Raw genomic sequence first — 27,958 nt, forward strand, 5'->3', positions numbered from 1 at the left:
CGGGTCGACTGCAATGTTTCTAGATTTTTCCACTAGTTAGAGAACTTTTCAGCAAGCTGTAATATGATTTCTGACCGTTTCAGGAGAGGGTCAATCACATATTAGAAAATTGTAATTTTCATAATGTTACCCTAGTTTTCAGGAAGCTGAAACCTTTTTTCAGTCGGTTTCAGAACATGTGTAGTCGAGTAGTGCAGTTTTCAGGAGACCCGTTTTCAGGCCTAGTTATACCCCTTTGATGAAGGAATATTCTAGACCAAACTTTCTAGGTGTGAGACAAGGACGAAATGATACGAGAGAGAGAGAGAGAAGATCAGATCTTTCTCGAAACTAGACGAGCACTCTAGAACGCCGTACGACAAGGACGGAGCAACGTGCGAAAGAGACAAAGAGTGCGAACGTTCTAGAATTGTGCAATCGCTACTCAGTAGCAAGCCCGCCTAGAAAGTTCTCGAATATTGTTTAGAATTATTCCCAGGGATATATAAGCGAGCCGAAACGCGACTAGTCACTTAGTTTTGAATGCGATAACAAGAGCGAAACACCGAAGCGATAAAGTGCGAATAAAGTGAATATAAGTGATAAAGTACTGTGTGAAGTGTGCATAAGTGAAGTAATTAGTGACTGTGTTTTTGTGTGTTATTAGTGAATCTCTGCAATTAATTTTGTGCCCATAAATTCCTCATTGATTTATCAAGAAATAAACCCTTGAATAAATCTACGGCATTTTCTATCCGATCCCCTAGCTCGTAACAATATGTATAGAAATGGAACTGGAACTAGGTGCGTATTGCTAGAGGTGATACAAGATCGCTTAAGATACTTATTGCATAAGGAACATGTCGTATAATAATAAATAACAACAACTTCATTTTCAATGGTTATAAAAAAGTACTTAGCCCTATAGTGGAGTTACGAGAGTAAGAAGAGACCAATCAGAGACAAGCAAAAGTTACCTCGTCAACCTGGTCGAGCCGCTCACCCGCCCGTAACAAGCTGGCAAGGCGCCCAGCGTCGCCGCGCGCCGCCGCCTCCAGCAGCGCGCCACCCATGCGCTCACAACATCACTGCAACAATAGTTATATACATAGTTTAAAACAGTTCAAATACACGCAATTGTTTCTACGCTTAGATACCGACAATCATGATACAAGAAACGGATTTTTCCATATCGTACAATAAAATATTTATTTTTAAAACACCTAAATAACTTCATTACTATACATTATATCTTTACAAAGTCGCTCCGAGCAGCCTGTCCGCTTAGATCGTTGACACAGTTGTGATTTTACGCAAAACTGCGCGGGTGTATTTTATTTTTAAAATTTAAACACAATTTTTGCTCACGACGAATATTTTCATATAACTGACAAACAGCACTTATAACAGCTGGTTTCAATGGATATACCTGATTTTAATTAGTAATTTATTCTCTATTTAAAAAAAAGCTTACATGTTTTCTCACAAAATATTGGTAAACAATGCAGCAATCACCAACGCATCTTGATCTATACTGATATTTGGATCATATATTTCACATACTTATCAGCGCTAGTCACCTTCTGGATGGGATATGCCATGAACGAGAGCGACCAAGTTAATAAAATAATTTTTATCTGTAATGAAGACTTAAACGGATACTGATAGCCATAATCTTTTCCTTAACTTCTTTGTTTTTTTATAACCATATTATTGAATACAATATCTAAGTGTTCCTGTTATTTAAGATGGAAGACACTGAATAAACGCTGCTAATTTATTTTGGCCTGATATTTCTGAAATTGATTAATTACAGATTTTTCTTATACGAGATGAGTTTTATACTTCATCTGACATACTTCGTCAATTGTTATAGGTGCAGCAACAAATGCTATCTTAAGCCATAGTTATTTTTGTCTAAGCTGACCTAATGCTATATTAGATTTGACACATTCGTTAAAAAGCTGGGTTTCGTATATTTAACATAAGAACGCTATCACCTCTACCTTGAAACCCAAGATAGTACCAAGTAGTATTGTAACAATAAGAAATTATTGACGGATCAGTGAGCAGGCGCGCCCTTCCGACCCCAGCCTCTATCAGATGGTTTGATTGACTGCTGAATAGATCTGACGTATTTACAGTACGTTAAGCATGCACCTTTTAAGCCATGGCAAACATATATCCTTCATATTCTCCAACTAAAGAGTAGTAGGAAACAGTGCCGTACTGTTTGGTAAATGTTATAATATTTGGTGCGACAAATCTTTCTGACCCTAAAATCAAAGCTAAAATAAAATCAAAATTTGTATTTGTTTCAAATCCCTGTGTTAAAATGAATGGCTATACTAATACTACTGGCTAATGCTTACTCATCTGGTTCTAAGAATATCGGGACAAAGACATAAGTGTATCTGGGCATATCTTACGCGAAAAGAAAGGAAAGGCTTAGAGAAGTGTATTTAAAACTATAATATAAAATTGGTTCAAAAGCTGTGGATTTGCGATGCCAAAAGAAGAAGCTTCGGAAGAAACGCTTGAGCCGGACATGAGTGTAGAGGCTGACTGGAATAAACATCAGAATATAGAATTTCAATTTGAAGATTATATGATGAAGGGCTAGCTACACTAATTGATGCTAAAATCATCAACACAGTTAATCAGAATATGGATAAGAATGATAATAAAAAAGGATGTTAATCTTACTGATCCAGCAAGTTTGGACCACCAATAACAAATAAAGAAGAACTGTAATCAACACTCTACGAACTTATGTTGAAAGGTGTGATGATATCGAAGCTTATGTATACATACAACCGTATACGGTTCATTGGTTTACATCTAAAAGAAATAACAGATTTTTTTAAGTGTACATTTTACTTCATTAATATGAAATTCGTTATAATATGTGAAAATAGATACGACAAAATGTAAGTTGAATTGTTATTTAAATTCGAGTCTACAAATCGAAAAATACACGTAGAAATCGCGACTTCGAAACGAAATTTCAGCAGTTAAAATTATGTGTCTCGAAGTTCTTGTGAAGTCGAAAACTCGTTAACTCATTTTTTTGCATTTGCCTTGACATTCGAGCTATAGATATTCCACCTTAACATATTTTTTGAACTGGCAGTCTTTAATCAAAACCCGATTATCCGTCAACCTACAGTGAAACGAACGACTAAAGTAAAAAGTAGAAGCACTGATGACATAAATAGACCCAGGATCAAGTGGTGCATTGTTTAAGTCACACATTTTAGTTAAATTTAAGGGGCAAGAATTTTAACAGAACAAACAACAACATACAAATCAATATTATATTAATTATCAACACAATTTATTTGTTCATACGATATGTATGTTTCCTACCATTAAGTTAACTTACTATGTTATATTACGGTATATATATATAATAGTACGGCAACTATTATATATATGGAGTTTTAGAAAAAAATACTATTATCGATTGGCTATTAATTCTGTTTAAAATACTCAGTTTACTGTGGATCCACTCGTTCCTTCGTATGTAATATTTAAATATAAAATATTTTTTGTAGCTTTTACAAAATTTTCTCGTATAGCTTAGTTGTTTTGGTTGATTCTGAGCGAAACAATAATTGTTTAAGATTGGAAAGCGCTTAGTAATGATTCAAACGATTATGAGCAAGTAACTACTTTGGTCAAGCTACTTTAACTCATCCAGGAAACCTCTACAATATGTTACAAGGTATAAGTACGCTACGATCTGCTTGTACAAATAATTAATAACTTTCAAAGCTTACTGTATTTTATGATAGAATTTAATGTGAGTCAGAATTATTGGGATTGTAGCATTACCACAGGCTCGTTTGATGAAACGTGATGAACAACATCTCTATTCCCACACCCGTTGTAACGCAACATGACGTGTCATGTTATTACGTCTACTTGACCTATGGCAATCGATTGACGACCCGTCAGGCAAGGAGCGATAAACTTGAAGAAAAAATATCGATATGTACAACAAATTCATAAATATGTGATCGTAGCGCCACTGGATGATAATTATTCATGTAAGTAATAATTCTAACAATAATAGTAATTATAAGACTAGATTATTTCGTATTCCGCTATTTACCAAGAACTCATAAATGAGTGAAATGCAATATGTACAGAAAGTTCTAGTCACGATTCTTATAGCTAATATTTATGTCTCCATCATTATTCAAGCTCATTGTCTTTCTGATGACTGACCAGTGTTATTTGACCTGCCGTGATGGAATTTTGATGAGATTATATCAGATTTTTTGTATACAATTGTAATGATACTCCATGTGGATGCACGGTGACATTATAATTATCGTATTTTAATTTAAATATGAATTTGACATATATTATACTATTAAAGCGATTTTAAAGTTAATTATTTTATGCGTTTGCTTTTTATTATTTTTTCATGTATTAGTTATTTATAAAGCAGTGTAGGGTGAGTGGATTCAGCTTGCGACTCTCGTCCGATTCGAACCCCGGCTGTGCACCAATGGACTTTCTTTGTGCGCATTTAACATTCGCTCGAACGGTGAAGTAAAACATCGTGAGGCAACCGGCCTAAGACCCACAAAGTCGACAGCGTGTGTCAGGCACAGTAGGCTGATCACCTACTTGCCTATTAGATTGACCAATGATACAGACATCTGAGGCCCAGTGGTTGTTGCGCCACTGATTTTTTTAAATTTTGAATTTGTATAATTTTCCTTTAAGTTTTAATTATTATTATATTGACGACGCACATTGTGTGAAACCATTTGAACATAACAGAGTTTTAATCTTAATCTATACAAATAACTAATTTAAATACAATTAAGTATTCATACATAATAACACGGATAAAGTGGATCTTGTCGTAAACGTTATATGTAGTGGGTAGACTTTTGGTAGATTGAAATGTTACTTTAAGTGGTACGAAACGAATGCGGTATGTTATTTTTATTTCCACAATTTGGTGAAGAAAAACAGATAATAAAGAACACAGCTTAAATCGATTATAGCTTTTAAAAAGGAATTTTGTATTTCATTCAAATTTATTTATGCTCGATAAATTAATTTAATTAACGACAGATGCATACGTTCAGCCACGCGTAACGGAAGGAAGCTGATGTCACGTAACTGCGTAGATAATGTATAACTTTCATTCGTTTGCAGATGTTGGCAACCTTTTGATATTATTTAGTGCAATGTTGACTAAATACCTAATAAAAGTAGGTTTTATTCTTGATTGATTTACGATTTCTTTGTAGCTTCCTTTTTCGAAAGTCCTGAATTATTCTAGAGCGAGTTGTGGTATTCCCAGCTGTTTGAAGCTATTATGATTTAGCGTATAAACCTTCCTATTATTATATTTTATCATTTATTAATAAATTAACTATTTCTAACTAAGCTGGATCATTAATAAATTGCTATTAAAGCAACAACCAAACGATGACATAAAATGCTTTTACATTTATGTATTTTCAATTATTAAACAGGTTTAGAATCAATGATTGAACTATCCATAATATAGTCATTATGCTAAACAGCGTCAACTTTTTGAAATTAGGCCTTGTGAAACTTTTCGATATTCAGATATTCCGGCTATTAATTATCTATAAACGCGGTTGTAAATACGATTCGTATATTTACATAGATAACATATATTGCCTTAAATGTAAAGAAAACGAGGTGCTGCGATAAAAAAATAATTTGTTCGTAATGTCTATGGTTTATTACATTACTTCCATTATTTGAATTTATAGCAGTCGTGATCAAGGTTCTAAGAAAATTAATTTGTGTTTAGATTGAAAGCCGAAAACTGTTACTACAACATTTGATATACCTCTTTGCTCTATCAATCAAGTCGTTTAGGATTCCACGTGACCTTAGCGGCAATAAAATATCTTTTATTCAATTTATATGAAATTTTGTACTTTGACTTCCTACTTAACTGAACCAGTTAGACGATTTTAGAGCTCAAAATATGACAATAAGCGATTCTGTTGTTAATAGTTTTTTTGATCAAAGTGAAGTGAACATTTTATCGAAATAACTTCAAATAATAAATTATACACTGTCTGATGTAAAAAATATAATTTTTAGATTAAGGAAATTGTAAATACTGTATATCTGATTGTAATTTAATTATTCATAAATACATTTTTAGATGTTTTATTTTTAAGAATACTTAACCACCAATTAAAACCTACTCGTTAGTAGAAGATTAATAGCAGTTTCGATTCCAGTTCTCTTCTCCGATCTTGTCAATTCAAGACACTAATTAAACGTCTCGTGTTGCTCATTAATATGGCAGTGTAAACGCTGTCTATCTCACCGGACAATCGAATGCAAACAGATGTTGAGACTTTTTTGTTTTTACGACGGGACAGCGCTTTGCGTTTTCGTTTGGAAGGTCTAATTAAACATTTACCTTTATATTATTGTTGTACCTTTGCTGTGTTAGGCATGCCGATTTCGTTACAATGTTTCCCTTCACCTTACGAACAAGTGTCAGATGCGCGCATAAACAGAAAGCCGGGGCTACAACCTACGACCTCAGAGATGATGAAAGAGTCACTCGAGCCTACCGCACTGATACTAGCAAAATATCTGTTACCAACAATTTACCCATATTACAAACATGGACGGATCCCTAAGTCTTTTATAACGAACGACGATTATTAGTACAGTTGCTTAGACTTAAGACTTCCAAGCTAAATATAGGTCGACGTACTCAAATGCTAACTATATAACAATACAAACTGTCAAAGTGTGACCTCTCCGTCGGTTAAAAATAACGAGTCCTGATTGAATTACAGACCACGGAATACTATTTCCGATAAAAGTACATAGACGCCCTTAACGAGATTATAAACTTCTACGACCACAAACCTTAATTAGGAAATAACTTTATAATTGCAAAAATAAATTTTCCGTTTTATAGTCTGGCTAATTAGGTATTTATGGGTTAAGTACATTGTATATACGCGGTACCTGAATTATGATTCAATTAAGACCTATGTTCTATAATATATATATATATATATATATATATATATATATATATATATATATATATATTAAAACTTTTACTTTTAAGGCGAGGCGATTTTTTGACGATTTTTTTGGTTGCCAACGAAGTCAGGTGTTGTACATTTGAAATTGAATAGATTTAAAACGCTCAAAAGTGAATTTTAATTCAGATTAACATAGGCTATGAATAACCTTGTAGTCGTATAACATAAAACACAAAACGGCTTTGGTGCAATACAGTTTTTTGTTTCGTATTTGAAGCGAAAATTAACCTAAAATTCAGTTGAAAGAACTGTTTAAACATTATTCTATCCTTCCAAACTATTATTATAAAGAAAGGTGATTAGTTTTTTCTTAGGTAGTTCAACTACAAAATTACCGGGCCAATTTTCGAAACTATTTCATAACTAGAACGCTGCATGATTGTCAAGATAATAGAATTATAACCAAAATTCAAAATAATGATAATGTCAAGTCATAACCGAGACAGGACGCTCGCTGCCAAATTTTATCTCTTTTTATGATTCTTTAGATTATAATTATAATTCTGTGTCAAACACAAAATAAACGTTATACCACGTATTTGGTGTTAAGTTAGTTGTTTTTACATTAATATATGTGTACATTAGCCATAAAGAATCGTAAATTATAAACGGTACTTGATCTAGATGGAGACACAGAAAAAGTAGAGATATCCAAGTATCGATTTTCTACATATATTCAGTTTATATACATTATTTAAAAGCATGGTTTTATAGTAAGTTTTCACTTTGCTTTGCTTTGACGCTTGATACAGGTAATGTATAAAATACATACAAATCGTTTTGTCAAGGCCTTAATTCAATTGCGGGTTTTTTTCAACAATTAGTAAAGAAAAAGATTATGGCAGTTTTGATAACGGATAATTAGTTAAAGGTTAAAATAGAATAAAATACTTTACATTCCGAAGTAACTATTAACGTTAATCATTAAATATGTTGCTTATTGACTAAACTTTTTGATTTAGGTTTTGTAGTTAATCTTCTGTGTGAAATCAAGTATTAGTATGTGTTTGTTTGGTCATTGCAAGGCAATGTTAAAAAGGGGTAGTTTAAAATTTATCCACTTTCGTCACTTTATGGCTATGCAATGTCTGCCGGTCTTTGTTGCCTGTGTGTTTGTGTACCATAGCAGAGTGAGATAAAGTGGACTAAACTGACTGAGTTAAAAGCAATTTTTACAGTGCCTTGCAATGGTTTAATTTGAATTAATACATCTTTTATAACATTTCAACTTGGCACCTTCAAACTGACAAAGCTAACAAATGATTAACAAACAAATACAACAATGCCCCGTTATTAAAGAGAAAAGGTTACTTTAATTATGCATACTACAACGGTAATACTGGGGTTTAGTTTTCTCAGTATTATATAGCAGGCCATGGGTCATTTCCTCATTTGTTGCACTGATCAGTAGGGATTATGAAACTCCTGAAAAAAGAACACAAAGTGAACCAAAGAAATAGTACTTCTTTTTAAAAGTTAAGAATTATGCATTATACTTTAATAATATCAGTATTTATATGTTTGAAAATATAGAATGTAATAACATACAATATTGATTAAATGTCATCAGAATCTACGGCCTTCGTGTTTATTAAACGATATCATGAATAACCTTGAACTCAGTTTAATAAATAAAACTTCAACTGATATTATAATAGATTTGCAACGGGGGTTTATTGTTTCTACAATCACAGTTCACTTTTTCATAACAAGTCTATACTAGTAAAAATACACGTTATTATATTCTCATAAACATTATATTCTCAATGAAAAGGCTCGATCGTTTTGGGAATTTGTGATTAGATTAAAAAAAGTTTTTTTTTCACTATTAATTATTATTCTTAAGTAATCAAAAACTACTGCAGTTTATGCACTTTTGAATCTATGTAACTATTGACACCACTGGCCTAGTAAGAAGATTAAAAAAGACAAAACCATTTGACCAACCAATTAGTGCACCTTAGAGTCAGTACGAAACAGTGGTAAGTGAAAAAATTAAGAGTCTGTAAGTTGTGTTATTGGCACTTTCGTATGTTAAATATCCTTTTTAGTAACTTAGATTAGAGTTAAATTACCTATAAGTCTTAAGTTAGGTTAGATAGTAATGTTCCATGATGTCTCAGTGGAGACACATATATATAAAAAAAATCATTCACATTTGCTCCAACTTCGATTTTTTTCCTTTTGGAGTAGACTCTTGGGCCGCGGGGTTCAAGTGTAAAGACGCTAATTATCGATTTAAGTTAGCACCTGGTAGATAGTACAGGTGACCCAAGAGCTGGAGCTTTCCCCGCTCAACTTTAAAGGTACACAAGGACCAAACTTGTTTTATTTTCTATTTATTAATGTTTTATTATTATTACTATGTAGGTTAAGAAAATTGTTAATACTGTATATAATAAATTATATTCAAAGTTCCAATTACGTTCACAAACAATGAATGCGTGGGATTACTATACTGTTGCTTATCTTAAAGTTATTGTTTTCTCGGCCACATAGTAGGTGACAAAGTAATAAATTGCCACGCCCACGTCATGTTTTTACATTTTAATACCTCTATATCATCTATAATAAAATCGACATGACATATAATGTAAAATAAAGCTGTCATAATATAACATATTTATTTAATATGACGGAAAGAAATATAGCAGAATCAGGCATAACATCATTCTTATGAAATCATTTTCTAAATCAGTCCAGCAGACTTACTTTAATTGTTATGTATCAATACACAAGAGTTAACATAATATACACCTGTGAGTGACAGATAGCATCTACTAAACGGATAATTCCTATCATATCACATAAGATTTAAAACTTCATAAAATTTACTCTATCAGTAATATAGAGTCATTTATTATAACATACAAAGTCGCAAACTTAGTATCTCCATAAATTAGAGAAGTGACACTTTATACGCGCACGCGTCGTTAGGTATGCCTATATACGAATATTTGATAAATTGTAAACGTGTTTATACTTAATTAGGAATTAGTGAGCTTGAACTCCGTATTAAGTCCATACTCAAAGTTGTCATTAGACTTTAAACCGTCACATTTGAGTAATTTTAAGAGATTTTTAAACGAATAAAAGGACATTTCTAATTGTAAAAAGAAAGAGAAAGAAATATCAGCATGTTACCATAAACATGCCTATTACCGGTTTTCCCACAAGGACATATGTGTAAATGAACCCATAAAGAAACTCCATAATTACACCTGGGATTCAAACCTCGGTGGAGGAGTACACTTAACCACTAGTCTGACTATGTGTATGAAAGCTCTAGGAATATATAAGTTTGATTTATATAAGGATTTAGACATAAATTCAGTTTGAAGCTTTTTGTACGCATCGCAATAGATCTCTGTGATTTATGGACCAACGATTCTTGATCATGTTATTAATTTACCGTAATCCTGTTTAATATTCTACTAAGATGAGCAAGTAAATGTTTTTAATTCTTTTTCTATTTTAGTTTAGTAACTGTTACTTGAAAATTTATTTTTATTAGCATAGTTGCGTATTCCTTGTAATTCCCTTGGTTTCTTCTCCATTCATAAGTAGGGTTTCCCGGAAGGAATCGCTTGTTAACGATAATATCGCCAGTTGGCTTTATATAATTTATCTTACATGATTTTTTGGCATATATTTTATCCCATATCAAGGTGTTATATAAATAAAACTATGTACAGTATAAACTTACGTTTTCTGCTATAAGAGCCTTTCGAATCTGACCGTAGCTTAAATTCAAATCCGAATAAGTGTCTATCAATATTAAATAGATATCAAAATTCAAGACACAATCAATTTATTGCTTCATTCCAAACATTTTACGACTTCTGTTATATTTCACACAATAATTTATCGTTTTAAGGCTTAACTCTTAAATTTTAGACATTTAAGATGCAAAAAGATTGATCTATCTCTAAATGACTCAATCACGGAGAAGAATTAAACGAAGCAATTCTTAAAACATGTTACAGTCAACGATTTTTTTATGTAAAATTAAAGATAAGACGGTGGTAGGAAAAATAAGTTTATATCGCATTTTAGATTGTACATCCGATTTTCTAATTAAAAATACATGTTTCATAATCTGTGGGATATTCTTCTGCTCTTTATGGTGCCGACGCGGACGATTCGAACACCATTTTAGATAACAAGGGTCTCTTGTCTATTAAATGGCACACGTTGAAATAATCTTAAGATAACGAAAGACGGGGTTAGAGGTATGTTGAACTAACAGAAGTATTATTTTATCTTTACATTGGGTTTTATTTGAGCTAATAAAGATTATTAAGTATTCATTACGCTTAAGTAGATTTTTGTTTGTATAACAAAAAGAAACTGTATCACGCTTAATGTGACTTTTTTCGACACATTATTATATTATTACAATTAAGGATCTGTGATCTGTGTGTTAGGCTCAGAAGGCCGTTCTATCTTAAGAGAAATCCTTATAATAGGTGCAGAAGTGTGTATGCCCGTATCATGGGAGCTTATACTATAACTATATATATAAAATTCTACCGTACGTGTGAATATCAATGAACTTTTCTTAAACGGCTGCACCGATTAGATTTTTTTGGATGCGTTTGCGTGGCGCCCTGGATGGTTTAGATTCACAAATCAGCCCAGCAGATGGCATTGTAGTCGGTTTCTAGGTTATTCAGCTATACTGGAACTAAACAGCTGGTTTTTCACGTACGAGTTGAGTCTCGTATAGCTTAACTGGTAGAGCTCTTGGTACGTAGCGAAACGATCTGGGTTCGATTCCCAGTCTAAGCTGTCCGTTATTTATATTATTTACCATTGACCTGCCGTGCGAAGCCGGGAAAGATCTCTATTTATATATAAAAGCTACCAATGCTTGTCTATTTATTATCTGTAGCATATTTAGGACTAAAAGCATGAATGATTCATCATTTTAACTTTAAACTAAATATACTCTGTCATTAATTAAGCATAGATTACAACGGCAATAAAAAGAAAATTATAGTATCCTATTTAAAGGGACCGTGACTCTATGAAACTACTTCATTTAAATGAGATGATTCTGCTTATAACAGACAAGTGACTTTCAAATCTGTCCATCATAATTTCCGTATAAGAAAAGAATAAATTAACAATTTTAAAATTTCATTGTTCACTTTTGGCACGCGTTTATATTTAACTCGATATTGTTTAGGGTAATTACGTTGATTCAAGAAGTTGTATCTAAACTATTTTTAAATATCTGAAAAAAAAGGAAGCTAATTATTTTTAAATTTTATCGCTTACTTACATACATTTATATTGTAATAAATGAGACGATAATTAATGGTGGTTTGTAGTTGTGGTTGTCTAATAGAATATAGTTAAAATTTAATAATAGCGACGCTCTGTACAATATACTTTCATTTACTCAAACTCAAAATAACTTAATTCATATACGTAACCAAGTACACTATGAACGTCAAGAGAAAACATGTCAAATCGATTCTTAATTTACATTTACTACCAGTTCGCAAGACAAGGGCGTAAAGGGGGCAAGAAGAACTGACAAGAAACTCTCCGCCACTCTTTTTAATCGCCAAGGATTGAGTCATACAAATTGTTTGAACTCGAGCATATCAATCTCAAGGATTAGAATCATTTTAACAATTATTTAGATTAATTTACGCTTAACAATAAGTTTGGATTTATTCAGTGATAATTCCCTAATTCTTTAAAATACTCTGCTTGTGACAATTGTTAAGAATCTATATGTGTTGACAAATCTTTATATGTTTTGTATTTGTATGCACATCACAGACACTGAGGTCGACGCCCCTATTCGGTACACAAACGTTGTGGCCAAATTAATTTAAACAAACGATTAAAACATTTTCTATACATCTATACACTTTAATGTAGCGAACGCAGTACAGTAGGAATCTGCTGCAGTACTCTGCTGTGACCAGTGCTCACTTATGATTGGGATTGAAACATGGGCCCTTATCTGGGATGATTATTCGAAGAATCTTTTGCCCTAATTGCGAAGACGGTTCGCTCTAATGAAGAATTTTATAACATCGTCGAATTCATAAAATGCAAAAGATTCAAGTGGTTGCGACATGTGCACCGAATGGCGGACGATGGAACTCCAAAGTCTTTCTTGAGCTCACAACCTGGTGGTAAGAGGAAACCCAGTATACCGAGGATGCGATGATGGGATGGAGTTGTCCAGGAACTCGAAACAATAGGTGTTCAGAGTTGGACGCAAGAAGCACAAAATATATATATTACCATTTATGATGATGTTGAGTACGGTGCGAAATTAGTGGGGTTCATTAAAATATATTAAGTAAAATAAATTTTTCATATATACTAAGCAAGAATGTCTTTAATTGTAAGGTGAAAATAACTTTTATGTAAGACAATGGCAAGCGTTTCACACAAAACTATCGTTTAACGTTGATGCGGTAAATTTCTCACTGGTCTAATATTTAAACAGAAAGTTGTTGAAAAGAAAATATTAACATAACTGTTTGATAACTACAAAAGATTTTTACGTTCGATTTACCTTTTTACTTTCTAGATTTGTTTCGATAGCGCCTATGGCAATGGCGATAAGATTAGTATAGATTAAATTAGACCCATAGTCTAGAAAATCTAACCAAGGTTTTATGTAGTTAACTTTTTGTGTTAAATCACTGTTCTGTACTTGTATCTAATGTTTTCATATTAATGAAACTTGAAACAACTCAACTTATCCGAGATCCAGACAATTTCCAAGTAGGAATGTAAGCCTAGTCTTTCTAGTTAGCCTTATAAAAGCGCTCACGAGTTACCAGGCTGTCAGGAAAGGTGAATAGGCTAATTGCTTGTTTCTAGGCTTCCTTCGTTCACCACTCACATAAAATATACAAAGATATGTCGGCCTTATGCCTCGAGCGAGTGACCAGGATGCTAGGAGAGGTGAAGAGGTCAATCATTTGTTTCAGTCGTAAAGGGTTTACACTAGATTGCTAGATTAATATTATTATTTAATGTATGAATGTTTTAATAGTTTTAGATTTTATCTTCACTCCTAATTAAAATGTAATAGATATTACATGACACGATACGTATATTATATTATTTATTGTACTCAAGAAAAATACAAACAAAGCGGTTTAATAACCATTTTGACAAAAAGCTACGCCTTGGAATAGTATTGACGAAGTTAGACCCCTATTTGAGCAAGTACTTGTAAGAGAAACCTAACAAGCTGAATGCAGCGTAAATTGCACTATTGTTTGGGTGTTTTTCTTTGTATGTCCCGCCAAGTGACAATTGACAATGCATTTGAAAACTGAAGAGAGTTATAGGTATAAAATAATCAAATTTCAACCACAGTGTAAAAGACAAGGCACGTAAAAATATTCCTTTATGGAGTTAAAATAATGTACATTACGCCCACGTAAGACAAAACTAAATCTCCAACTATAAATAAAATAAATGGCATGTCACATTAATTACTGAACTACTTTAATTAGAGCTAAGAGGCCATTAAATCGGAATAAACTCAGCACCAATTAATCAGAAAGTAGGTTCTTTGGGGTTCACCGCGGGCGGCCTTTTGCTCCCAGGCCTGGCAATTAATCTCCCTTTCTTCCTCGTCCGATTAATCAGTGTATGAGACCACAGTCTATGTAATGAATACAATTGAAAACCTGGAGGGTAAGAATTTAAACCGAAAAACGAAAGGATATATTTGAATATTGATATATATTTGATTTGGTCAACCGCTCTAGTCAAATGGGCTTTGACACGCGATATAATGCTTCACGACAATCGCAAGTACCGTGTTATCTTGCTTCTTTATTTCCAGAGAGGATAAAACAGAAGACAAAAAGATCATGGTTCATCAACACAATCTAGTTCAATCACGCGATACTTCAGCGTGTCCGCGTTTATAACTATATCTACATGGTTCTTCTTTATATGACAATTTATGTTCAAACTCCACACACAGACCCTTTATAATTCGTTAGTAAAAAGACATTATGAATCCTCTGAAAATGGTTAGTTTAACATTAATGACTGTTATATGTCTATAGTGTAGTTCTTTGCTCACTGATATTTCGATGTCCTTCACACTGTTTCCATCAGTACGTTACAAAAATAGATAAGATGTGTCCAAAGACGATAATTTACTGAACAAAAATCATTTAAATGAGATGAGAAAACAGTGATTTTGTTTTAGTCCAAGTTATTTTACGATTATCTTTATTAACATCATAAATTTTCGTAGTTATTTGTGTAAATCTCATGAGAGCGCCATTTTATTGGCTTTGTTCTTTGTTGGAAATACATATTTATATTTTTATAAATTTTGATGAGGGTGATCGTCACATTTTAATTCAGTTGTTCCGCTCGGGTTATCCTAGATGCATCTTGAATTTGATTAAATATTTGCAAAGCAGGTACATTTATTAGGTACACCCCCGATTGTATAATTTTTAGTGAGTGTTTGTGCGTATTTCGAAACTCAAGGAAAAGTTTAAAAAAAAATTAAGTATTAAAAAAACTATATAAGTACGTTAATACTAAGTAGTTTATTATTATCATTGTTTTACGCACGATATTGACGCGAAATTGAGCAAATTTGTTCTATAAATACAATAAAACGAATACAAATTGTTTGATGAAACACTTGACCTATGTTCTTTTAAAATTGCAAACGTGTATTTTAACTGGCAATTCAGGGTCACTAAATAATTGAGTAACTTGACCTGCTTGGCTACTGACGATCGCAATGTCTCTTAGGTAATGGCTATCTAGAACTTTAATCACAGCATTATTTTGTGTTTTTAAAATAAAAATCAATAAACATTTGTAATATCAAATTACTTTGCTATGATTCTAATGCCTTTAAAAGAATATAGAATGTGTATACGTATACGTTACACGAATTAATAATATTTAGATTTTGTCTCTTTGTAAAAACACGTAACAGATTAGTACAAACAATTTGACGAATAAGGGGTATGAGTTCAAGGTAATGTTTAATTCTACTGTAACTCGCATACTATAATTCAACCTCCAACTTACTGATAGCTGTGAGATTTTAAGTGTGAGTGGGATGGTGTAACTGACACTTGACACATATCATGTATATACAAATAGAGATATCAGTCATGCTAGAGAAATTCGTTTAGCTACAGTTTTCTCTTAAATCAATCACAATATTTAGTATTAGCAGTAATAATATAAATAACAGCAGCAATGAGCTGGTCATGTAACACGATATCTAGACAATAGATGGACATTAAAGAAAACATAATAGAAGCGACCATCTGGGAAGAGAACTGTAAGCAGAACTGATGATTTGATAGAAATGGAAGATAGAGACTGGAATTGGTTGGAGGAAGGGTAACTATAGGATATGGGGAAAAGGCTTATTTATGAATTCTCAACTCAAAACTTAGCGATTATAAAGAGTGGCGAAAGTTTCTTGCCAGTTCTTCTTGCCCTCTCTACGCCTTGCGAACTGGTAGTAAATGTAAATTTAGAATTAATTCAACTTCTTTTCTAACATTCACAGGTGTACTTATTTACCTATATGAATAGGTTAGTTACATGAAAACGTTATTTTGACTTTGACTTAATTTCAATCGATTTGGTGTTGTCTCACCCGGGTGAGTCCGTTTCACTGTGATTGGTCTAGTTAACAGCATTACGTTCGTACATTCCCAGTTCCTAGGTACTTTTTTAATAGAGATGATCGAACTAATATTGTTGACTAATCGCAATCGTTCCTATTGTTTTCGAACAACGACATTTCTACCTTCATCTTGGACAGAGATCACGCGAGTCTAACGCCCAATATTAATAATGTATCCTCAATCTAAGTCTAAATCTAATCTTGGATTAATTCATATCTAAAGATCGATCTCCAATCTGCATGCCAATATAACACATTTGCTACCCGATTGTTTATTCGACAATAGATTGCACGTCATCTTTTGCGTGATCCTTCCCTCTCGACCGCGTTTCGTTAAATGCAATATGTTTGTTCAAGCATACTACAAGGTTGCTGTTTTTGGAATAAAATAAAATAAGTAGGACTATGTATGTATAGTAACAAATTTTTTTGGTTATAGCTACTCATATAATCGTTTAAGGTCTCTATTTATATTATTAAATATGATAATTTATGTTTTTTGTGGTAATATGATTTTAGTAAGGAACGGAACGTTTCATTTTTGTGACTACTGACAAATGTCAACACATGGCTTCATGAATCTTTGTGCCCGCTATTTTCTAAAATCTAAATATAAGTGCGGTTTGCTTAAGTACAAATTAACATAATATTATAAATTATACAACTATAATCTCTGTCGTAATGGATGTTGAAACCGTAAGTATTTGGTTTATTTTATTTGCATGACGCTGATTTCCCGCCTTTGAGTGTTTTGTCATATTAATGTTATATAAATGTGTTTTATTAGGTAAAAGGTCGACCTCTGTCTAAGAAGCAATGCACGTTTTAACTTAACCTAATACAAGAAAGTAAAACAATTAATAAGAAAGCCACCAACGCCACTAGCTATAAATGAAAAAACGGATGAGTGGATTTGCTTGGCGTAGCGCCTAAACGCCACCGCTACCACTTGTCCCAGGATATTGCCTCAGCAACTTCGTCTAAAATGAAAGAATTTAAAGAAGAATGCTCGTAAGAGAATTAGCAAAGGAAAAAAGAATGAAATATAATAATATTATATGCCTAAACAAAAATTAATAGACTAATTTAATAAATGTAAATTTTAAAAACAAACATTTAATATTAAGAAATAAAGAACTTAGAACTAATGAAAAACTAGTCTTAGTTAGAAATATTTTAATTAAAAATAGAAAAGTTAAGGAAGTAATTGGTTGTAGAGAATATTATTAATTAGCATAGTATAGTTTACTATTTTATAGGGTTTGGTTTACATATTATAAGAATATAATGAAATAAAGTTTATATTATTTTACATTTAAATACAACATTTTTGTTTCTGCTAGAATTATATTAATTTTCCCAAAATAATAATGAATAAGGCCTGTTCTTTTAGTTATGTCTTGATTTCCTTCATTAACTTCTTGACTTGAAATTGTATCAAGTGTTGGAACTAAAACTTCTGCCGGTATATCTACAAATTATAATCCTTACAAATATTTTGCATAACAGCTGTGGCAATAATAGCTTGAACTTTAGCGAGTGATAAATACAATGTTAAAGCGACATTTCCATAGTCCAAATGTTCTGAAAAAGACAAATATTTTAACCTTACATCATGTTTTGTTTGGGTCACATATCTTGCAACTTTTTGACATAGTATAGTTATTAATACTCTAAATTATACTATATATTTACCTGTCTATAGTATTCCTATTCTTAATGTGTACTTCATTCATAGAAATGGTGTTAATAAATATGGTATATTTGAGTAAGCACTATTAACAACCATCCAGTGATTTCTCAGTAGACCTGTATGATATTAAGCTATAAACACATATACATGTTAATTTAGCTGGCACATATATCAAGTTCTACCTTCTTATCAATCAATTTGAATTAACTTATAGAACTGAGTTTACAAAAGTTGTTGCATCATGAGCGGCACCAGGCCATAGGGCACAACATTAATAAATTTTATTTCTGCATCACACACAGCCTGTACATTTAAAGAGAAATATCCTTTTCAATTACGATATTATTCACCAATTACGTCACCTAAAGAAAATAATGCTGCTTATTATTATTACAACTTCATACTATAATGTACAATGTTAAATAATATATAAATTACTTACATGATGATTGAATTCGTAAATGAGTGCAATCAATGGCAACGATTCTAAGAAATCCAGCAATTTCATGTAATTTTTCTGTACTCTGTTGGTGTATAAAAACATACTTGTAAGCTAGCTTATCAATTGCAGATGATATATCACCAACAACTTCACTATCCCAATCGGGTAATTGCATTAAAACTTCCAAATCACTATCACGCGAACTGGAGGACGACGAACACATTTTACTAATGAATATAAAGTTGGATGATCGTAATACCGATCCATAAGCCATAAACCTACAAATTTCTCCGATAGCTATCCGGAATTGATTTGGCCAAATCTGAGCAACTGTCAAAATGGACATACAGGTTATTGGCATGTGTAAACACAAATTTTCATACAGAGGGCAATCTTCAATCTCTGATCGGTCCTCTGAAGGATTGGTTGAAAAAATAGATTTGTAACTCAATCTATGATATGAATATTGGCATGCTTTTCTGTAGAAATGGATTTAATTGTCGATCTAAGTAGGCTAAAATGGGATTGAGATTGAATATTAGTTTTGGCCGTAAGTTGTTTACAAATATAAATATGTCCACTGGAATAATATTTTCATAATTTTCATTTTAACACATTTTTTATCTTACCAACGAAGTTTTTATAGGGTTTTTACGTGTGCAAAACCAGCGGAGCAGTAATTTCCCACGCTTTAATAGTGCGTGGCACGGAAAAGATGTATGTTCTACTTTAGATAACAAACATCGTATTTTGTAAACGCAAGTGCAACACGATCTCACACATTTGCTACAAAGATGTGATTCAATAATGGTTTGTACATGTTACATAGTTTTCCTTTTGATTAATGGTACGTGTTGTCCATCATTGTAAGCGAAGGAAGATGTATTCAATTGTCTATATATTATTCTTGTTGACAGTGTATAGTGCTAAAGGAGTGAAATGGGAAAACATAAGGTGTTCCGCTGACACTGTCCAAGACGTTCCAGAAGGTAATTTGCCTGATGTTGGTCGATTTCCGTGGCTTGGTATTGTACAACATAATTTTTGTAAGTTTATAACAATGTATTTTATCAAATTTATTAAAACCTGCACGGTGCACAGCCGGTGTTTCGTCAGGGCCCGTTGAGACGAAGAAAATATAATTATATATTTTATATAATTATTATTTTAATAAATAATCTAACTAATGAAATCTTTATTCGCTCTTTTCATGCAAAGTATGAGCTGAGGGCGCAGAGGTCGATAACTGGTTAGGGGGTTAGACAAAATTTGTTTCAGATTTCTATCTTTAAAACATCAGAAAACAGTCATGCAAATCTTTATGATTTTTATGAGATAGCAAAAAAAATCGGTTCCAAAATTTGTCGCCCTAGGCTCCATCCTGTTGGTAAATCCGCCACAGAGGTATGACGTTTAAGCAAGAGTAAATACATATAAATATGACGTTGCATATCAATAAATGGAACCAACCAATGCAAGCAATATTATATAATAAGTTATGTTTTAGATATCGGAGGCGCAAATAGATTTGCAATTACAAGTGGGATTCTTATCCATCCTGTGTATGCGATAGCTCCAGCGGAGGATATTGCTCGAATACAGCCTGGATCTTTGACGTGAGAGTTTAGTGTAAAATCTAAGCTTTAAATCTAATTTATGCCTCAATTATATTTTCTATCAAAGTCAATTACAAATTATGGATAAATATATAATCTTTATTAATAATCCTAAGGGGCTACAACCTTATATAGTCTTGGCTTCAGATTGCATCCGTTTCTTTGATTTTTTTTTTCATAGACAAGTAGGTTATCGGTATGTCTGTTCTCTCTGACACGTCATCGATTTTTGAATTTCAAATATGCCGGTTTCCACACGATGTTAGATGCGCTCATAAACCGAAACACAACTGATGCGCAGCCGGGGCTCGAGCCTACGGTTTCAGGGATGAGAGTCGCACACCGAAGCCTTAGTCAACACAGTTGTATACATTAAGCAACGATAATGTTAACTAGCCCATGCCTTGATAATAAAACTTATTTGAATAGTTGACGTTTACTGGTGGAGAATGATGATTGCTATTTAAATACCAATGCATCTTTTAGTAACAACACACAATTCATAGTATGGCAAAGTGCCACAAACAAATACGTGATGCCGGTGACAGAATACTTTTTACATACTGAATATGAAAAAATAACCTTCGCTACCATCGCGATGCTGCAGCTGAACACCCGAGGAAAGACTGGTCTGGGCGATATATCCGGTAAAATATTTGCAGAAAGTTTACAAATGATGAAAGAGCAAAAAAGTTCTGTTTTTCTGTATTTAACAAACAATTTTTTTATCATTTTCAAATTATTTTTTGTGTACCGAGACGAATTGTAAACAAATTTCTCTTTGTTTTTAGGTTTTAGGTTTAATAAATTAGCTAATTTTATCTTTTAAAATACCTGTCTACGATACGTAGGTACTCTTTGCATTTAATTTTTTTATATTCACGATAATGATTTAGTAAAATTTTAGCACCAGTGCTACCAATATGTATGCCGATAAAAGGCGGTGGAGTGTTTGAGGATTTCTACACAGTTAAAATGACTGATGGTAAGAAGACATATTCATGTATTTTTAAGGTATTCAAGATTATAGAGATTTGATTATTTGTAGAAAAGGCTGAATTCTCGAAGGAAGTTAACAAAATGAAGTATGTAGAGAATCAAGACTGTGAAGAATTTTATTATAGAGCTAAGGTAAATTTATGTTTTTACAATTATATTTTATTCCAAATAAATATCAGCCAACAATTTTTTTTAATATGTTTTTTGTTAAGGTCTATACAATATAAGATCTATACAATATTACGGTTATAGTTTTAATAAATATATGGATAAAAATTACCAATGAAAAGTGTAAATTACATACAAATAATTTAATAAACTTATTAAGCATATTTTTCTATTTTATATTTAACAACAAATTACTATTATTTGTTTTCTAGTTAACTCACAAAAAGATGGCCCCAGTGTCACCAATATGTGCGGTGTCAGAGACACTGGGACGGTCGTGTATATGGGATGCCGGAAGTGCCCTCATCACTCGTCAATCTTGGGGTTACTGGAAATTGGTACTCATATTGATTAAAATATTATATTCACATCTACGCACTCATCGCATCTCTGCGACTGCCATTCCGCTGCTGTCTAAGGCAACCATTGAAAGGAAACCGGTATAGGTTGTGTTATTGTGTTAACTGGCCATATAGAAATAATATTATTCTCTTTCTGTGTACGACCTCGGGATTAGGTGTTATTCGCTTAGCCGCTAGTCAGAACGGAGTATTTATTTATTTATTTCATGCTACTACAGCTTAAAGTATAAAAACTACAAAGGGAATTATACAAAAAGCATCAAATCAAACATTTACGTAACTTATGAAAGAAAAAATCTATAGATAAAATACAATTGACTAAATATATCTTATTCCCGTGTGTTGTGTGATGGTGTGTATGTCAGGGTATGTATGTGGGGTGTGCTCATGATGCAGGGAGTTATGGATATTCTTAACTCCTCCTTTCGTATAAGATATAGATAAAGTTATTGAATATGTGAAACTTTGCGCTAAATTGATTTACCTTATTGAAAATACAATACTAAAGAGAAATATTATTACATTTGTTTGTTGAATTCTGCCACTTGGTTGACGCTTTAAATATACTGCAATTGATGTATTTTTCTAGTTAGGTTTTGGTACTCGTGGTCCGGGGTGCGCAGCTCCAGCCCGATACCTCAACATACACCAATACCTGGGATGGATTGACGAGGTGATCAGCCAGAGACCTTTACGAGAGAGGTTTGATGAAGAGGCTCTGATCTTCAGACGCGTCAGCCCGGTCAAGCTTGTTATGTACAAAGGTACAATGCCAAATTGATACCAAAACTAGAAAACTTGCTACATTTTCCTAATACTTTTCAAATATACTTTGTACCAGTTCATATGCCCCACGTAATGATTCAAAGTTATTGTAAAACCTTTAAAGAACATATTCCCATTGTTATTAGGCAATCTTCGACACCCGAAGTCGCATGGTCAATGCGATCGCAAGGATCGTGGTAACGTGCTGTACAAAGACAGTTCTGAAGTCCTCATCAACAAGAACTTTGCACAAGGCTTCTTCTTTGTAAGAAATTTTATCTTTTGTATCACGAACTTTAGATAACAGTTCGAATGCATTTTCATACAACTTATGGATATTTTTGTATAATACAACATATTCGTAGATACAAGATATTAATAAAGTATGATAATTTAGTTTATAACTACATTCAAACCTATGAGAGCTCAAAGGGACGCGATCTAATTTTATATTATAGAGGTTTCTCACTCACCCTAGTTACTAGCTCTATAGCACTCTACAGAGTTATAGAAGAAGAGAAGAGAAGGTCAGTCTCTCAGAGGTATCTCATATATCATTTGGTTGAAGTTAAATAAGAGTCCCTCGAATTTAAGAATGGGTAATAAATAGCAAAAGTTAAATGCGTTTAACTGTCGATAGAAGCTTAGGCAGGTATCAATCTAACTTATGGAGGTTCACGCGTGAAAAATGACTGTCACTACAGGTTTCTTATTTCTCAATTATAAAGGGTTAGGAGGGCAAAATATCGGGACCTGGTAAATACTCTAAATATTATTGATTAAGCATTTTTCGTGCTAATATTATAAGTCCATATAACTTCTGGATACTAATTAAGCTAGTGATATTATTAAAAACATTTTAACATTGTTGTGTCATAAAAAAACTATACTCTTCCACTATCTACTTCGAACCTATGCAAGTAAATTAATAATGGTTTCACGAGTAAATCTCTGTATTGACTACTTTTCGGAATTCTTATCGAAACAAGTATTAATAATGTAAGTAGAATTGAATACAAATTGAATTTATCTTGTCAAATTTGTCTTGATAATTTATAAGACCCACATAATGCTATAAATAGCTTTTATTTAGTACATATTTAATTGTATGTATTCGTTGATACCTGGAAAAGGTGAATAAACCTTAAAAAGTTGTATCACTAAATGTCTTCTGTGTTTTTAAAATCTGTATTTGCTTTAATAGCTGTCACTGGCCCAAGCGGCATCGGTGCGATGCGCAACTATTTACCTGGAAGTCGGTTCACGCACCAACGCAGCCGTCTGGCTGGAGCACTATTGTCATAAGGAGCTCATGGGACACAGACAGGGATACAAATTCCGACATATCAACCCGTAATAATTATTCCTCGTACTTTTATAAGATTTTTTCAGTATTGAATTACTCGAACTGCACGCCTTTTATATATTGAAATGTCTCTTAAGCAATTAAATTGCAAAAGCGCTGCGAGGTAGCTTAATTTGATTATTGGCATTAGTTTATACTAAGGAATCCCGTAACTTATTTTAATAAAACATGGGGCAAACGGACACAAGGCTCATTTGATGTTAAGTGAAACCGTCGCCCATGGACACTCTTTATGCCAGAGGGCTCGCCAGTGCTCCTTTCTTAAGGACTTGGTTCGTAAATACTTCAGGTGGCAGTTGCTTCCACATAGTGGTGGTGTGCAGCAACAACTGCCTTAAATAACGCTGCGTTGTGGAACGATGGACGTCTAGGTGATACGGGAAACGTTTTTAGGTTTTTGCAACAAACATAGGCATTTTACACAAAACTTCTTGACGAGTCTGTTTCATATAATACGTAAATGGCCCTATATATGAGAACAAAGCATTATATTGCCATGGTTTGGCATAGTTAAAATCGAACTAGTTACACAGTCCCGAGACAAATATCTAATGTATAATGAGAAACACACACGCGTATTCTCACAAATACTCCTGACGGGCTGTCTAGCTCCCATTCCCAAATAACAGATAATAACTATTGTAATCGGTACAATAAAATATTAATTTGAAATAATATTTATTCTTTTAAAAAAGCGCTTCAACGCGACCTCGTGTATACCTCGTGTTATGTTATAAAAACGGCGCTTTGAAATAAAGAAAATAAGACAATAATGCGACAACTTGTCATAATTTTATTATTGTTATAATTTATTTAAATAAATTCCGACGTTTTTTGACATAAACTTTGTATATTTCAGAGACGAGTGTTTCGTCTACTTTACCAGCGTGGCGTTCATCGAGTTTCGTTTCTACTTTTCATTTAAAGCGGTCCTGGAGGTGACACTGTATGGATCTGAGGAAGACATTAAAATTGCCGAAGGTTTTTGGGCAGCCACAGAGTCTACCTACGCATGGTGGCCCACTTATACCACTATCCGCTCTGGTGGGTTCGTCCCCCGAAGTAGTTGGTATTGGTATATGTAATAAGTAGAATGTTACTTTTGTAATGTTACAATTAGTATATGTTATTATATAATTATCACAGAGTCGATCATTAATTACAGTGCGACACCTATATATTTTAATGCCCAATTGTCGAGTCGAATGCCAAGTCGATTTTAGAAAGCACAGTGCAATACCCATTTACCTTCTAATTGGTGACTTCTAAATTAAGACGATACGACGTATAGTTTTAAAAATTTTGCTCTTCAACATTTAGACTCATATGAAACAATAATAATATTATATTACTTGTTATAGCATTAAATTATTTGTATAACTTCACATTTTTTTGGTATTGGCCAACTCCTGTGATCTTAAATATTTAGAATAAGCCAATATCTTCAGTTTTATAATTTCATTATTATGACATTATGATTATTAATAAAGCATATGCATGCTTATTTTTATATGGCTGATCTTGCTTTGTTTTATTTAATAAAAATCGATGTGAATGTACCACTTTCTTTGCAAATAAAGGATTGATTATTATTATAACACGATGGTATAGTGCTATGTGGATAATATAGGACTGAACACGTTACTCAAAACATTAAATTATTTACGTGATATTGCTTGCTTTGTAAAAGTACTAGACCAGTGCAGTGAAAAGTACTACATTCGCAACGGTGTTATGATGTATCTGAACTCGTGAAACAATCAACAAGCTGCAATAAATGTTGCGGTCTACCGCAGTCGTAGTCGACTACTGGTTTTATGAGAAATTGTTTAAATCATGTTTATAACGCCCGCTTTTCTTGTGGTTTTGATATTTTCTTAAAATTTATTCCTGACGATTGAAATATTTTTATTAAAAAAAATAGTGTGACAGAACCGTAATCCGTTTTTTCCAATTTTCTTTCATAGTCGTATTCTTTATTGCTGAAGATGGCATCTTTGTATGGTACCTAATGGCATACTAGTGACCTTAGCGCAGAGTTATGGGGGACCCGTGAGAATCGTGACGTGGCCACACCAGTGGGTTGGCGAAACATTTCTCGTTTCTTCCATTAAAAAGTTGAATCCAAAAGTATTAAATAAATAAATAAGGTAAAGGCTGTATGGGATGCTACTTGTATGGACACGTTAACCCAATCTCACTGCCCTCGGACAAGCACTAAACCTGGCGCGGCCGGAAAATAATAAACGACTTGATATAAGAGTCTTTCCTCCAACGTTGATTTTGTTTCCTTTGGAGAAGAGACTCTTGGGCCGTGAGGTTCATCGCACAGGCGCCAATTAAGGATTAAAGTTGGCGCCAGGTAGATATTACCGGTGACCCCAGAACTTGAGGTTTTCTAGCTTCACGAATAAGTAGAGGGAGCGAGGAAATTAAATAAATTTAATTTTAAAATATTGTAAATACTGTATGTGAGTTGGAAATAAATAAGGTACGAAAGTGGAGTTCCAAATTATACAGGTCTATGTTTATTTTATAAGAACATATTACGTACACTGAGGAGTGTTGGTATAGGGGCTTTAGCGTGAGACTCTCATCCTTGAGGTCGTAGGTTCAATCCCCGCCTGTGCACCAATGGACTTCCTCACTTAACATTCGCTCGAATGGTGACGTAAAACATCGTGAGGAAACCGGCTTGCCTTAAACCCAAAATGGCGACAGCGTGTGTCCTGCACAGGCAGCCTACTTGCATATTAGATTGACAAATGATCGTGAAACAGATACAGAAACCTAAAACGGTAATAGCGCCACTGGTTTTGGTTACATTATACGTACCATCAAGTTTTACAAAAGTTGTTACCAGAAAAAGAAATATCTGTATTTTTTTATAACTGTCAGTTATAAAAAAATACAATTTGTAAAACAAAATACAACAAATGTTTAATAATTGGTAAGATCTCTTTATAATGTACTTGATCTAAATTCTTTTTACTAATTAATTCAGTCGTTTACCAAAAGATTTATTGTATCACGTACAACTTTCCAAATTGCCACAACCAATTGTAGCACTTATTTTCCACTGATAAGAGCTATATCTGTATGATTGTAATTCATTGTACGCTAAGGCATCTATAGGTTGGAAATCGACGGACGGATAAAAAGTTGTTAAGGTGAAAGACCGCGACTTTAGGGTTATCACTTGAGATCATAAGTAACGTGTGATGTAGGTTTTGAGTTCACAATTAATAATAATATGTCAGTTTTTAGCTATTGGAATCTCAATTTTGCGTTTAAAATTACAAGTTTTTATACTACTGAGAGTTTAAAAATTAAATACGTCATCATGGAATTCTTAATGTTTTTATGTCACTTGAAGAATTTGTGTTTCGTTCACAATAATTACGATAAATCTTAATAAAATAAGGCAAAGACATTTCTTACCACTGTTTACGGTATGAATTACGATTTCTATACAAATCATAAAGGTTTTATTATATTATTGTAATGCATTATATTTTACTATTGTACAGTAATTATTACACGATAAATTTAATTGGCTTTTATTCAAATTTGAAATATGTGAATCCTGGAGACACTTTAAAAAAATCACATTATCATGTTATTAACCTTGTTGATAGCCCTAAAGCTCTGAGATTAATTGCGACCCATTTAATGTGTCTGTTTTGCAAATGGTTTGGCTTTGTCGAGATTTGTTTTCTCGTCCCGTCGAAGGTCGCGAAATGTATTAATTTAAGTTAATGATTAATCATTCAAATTGGATTAATGTGTGAAATCACATTCGCAAATACT

General features: G+C 32.9%; 2 protein-coding genes across 2 annotated transcripts in view; one reads left to right on the forward strand and one right to left on the reverse strand.

Moving 5' to 3' along the window:
- The window catches only part of LOC123712804, a 50,599-nt gene that overhangs the window by 19,431 nt on the left and 3,210 nt on the right, over nt 1-27,958 (reverse strand). Inside the window, exon 2 of the mRNA XM_045666078.1 lies at nt 957-1,067. Coding sequence (XP_045522034.1) covers nt 957-1,052 — 96 coding nt within the window. The 5' untranslated portion in view covers nt 1,053-1,067. The remainder of the gene's footprint in view (nt 1-956; nt 1,068-27,958) is intronic.
- LOC123712807 lies at nt 18,804-25,334 on the forward strand. The gene is made up of 12 exons (XM_045666082.1): nt 18,804-19,422; nt 19,519-19,719; nt 19,790-19,861; nt 20,380-20,488; nt 20,975-21,135; nt 21,396-21,473; nt 21,537-21,619; nt 21,868-21,993; nt 22,607-22,781; nt 22,929-23,047; nt 23,987-24,135; nt 25,008-25,334. Exons 2-12 carry the CDS (start codon nt 19,680-19,682, stop codon nt 25,231-25,233), a joined length of 1,338 nt encoding a protein of 445 aa, XP_045522038.1. The 5' UTR covers nt 18,804-19,422; nt 19,519-19,679; the 3' UTR covers nt 25,234-25,334.

The sequence above is a fragment of the Pieris brassicae genome, chromosome 8, assembly GCF_905147105.1.
Source record: "Pieris brassicae chromosome 8, ilPieBrab1.1, whole genome shotgun sequence".
NCBI lineage: Eukaryota > Metazoa > Arthropoda > Insecta > Lepidoptera > Pieridae > Pieris > Pieris brassicae.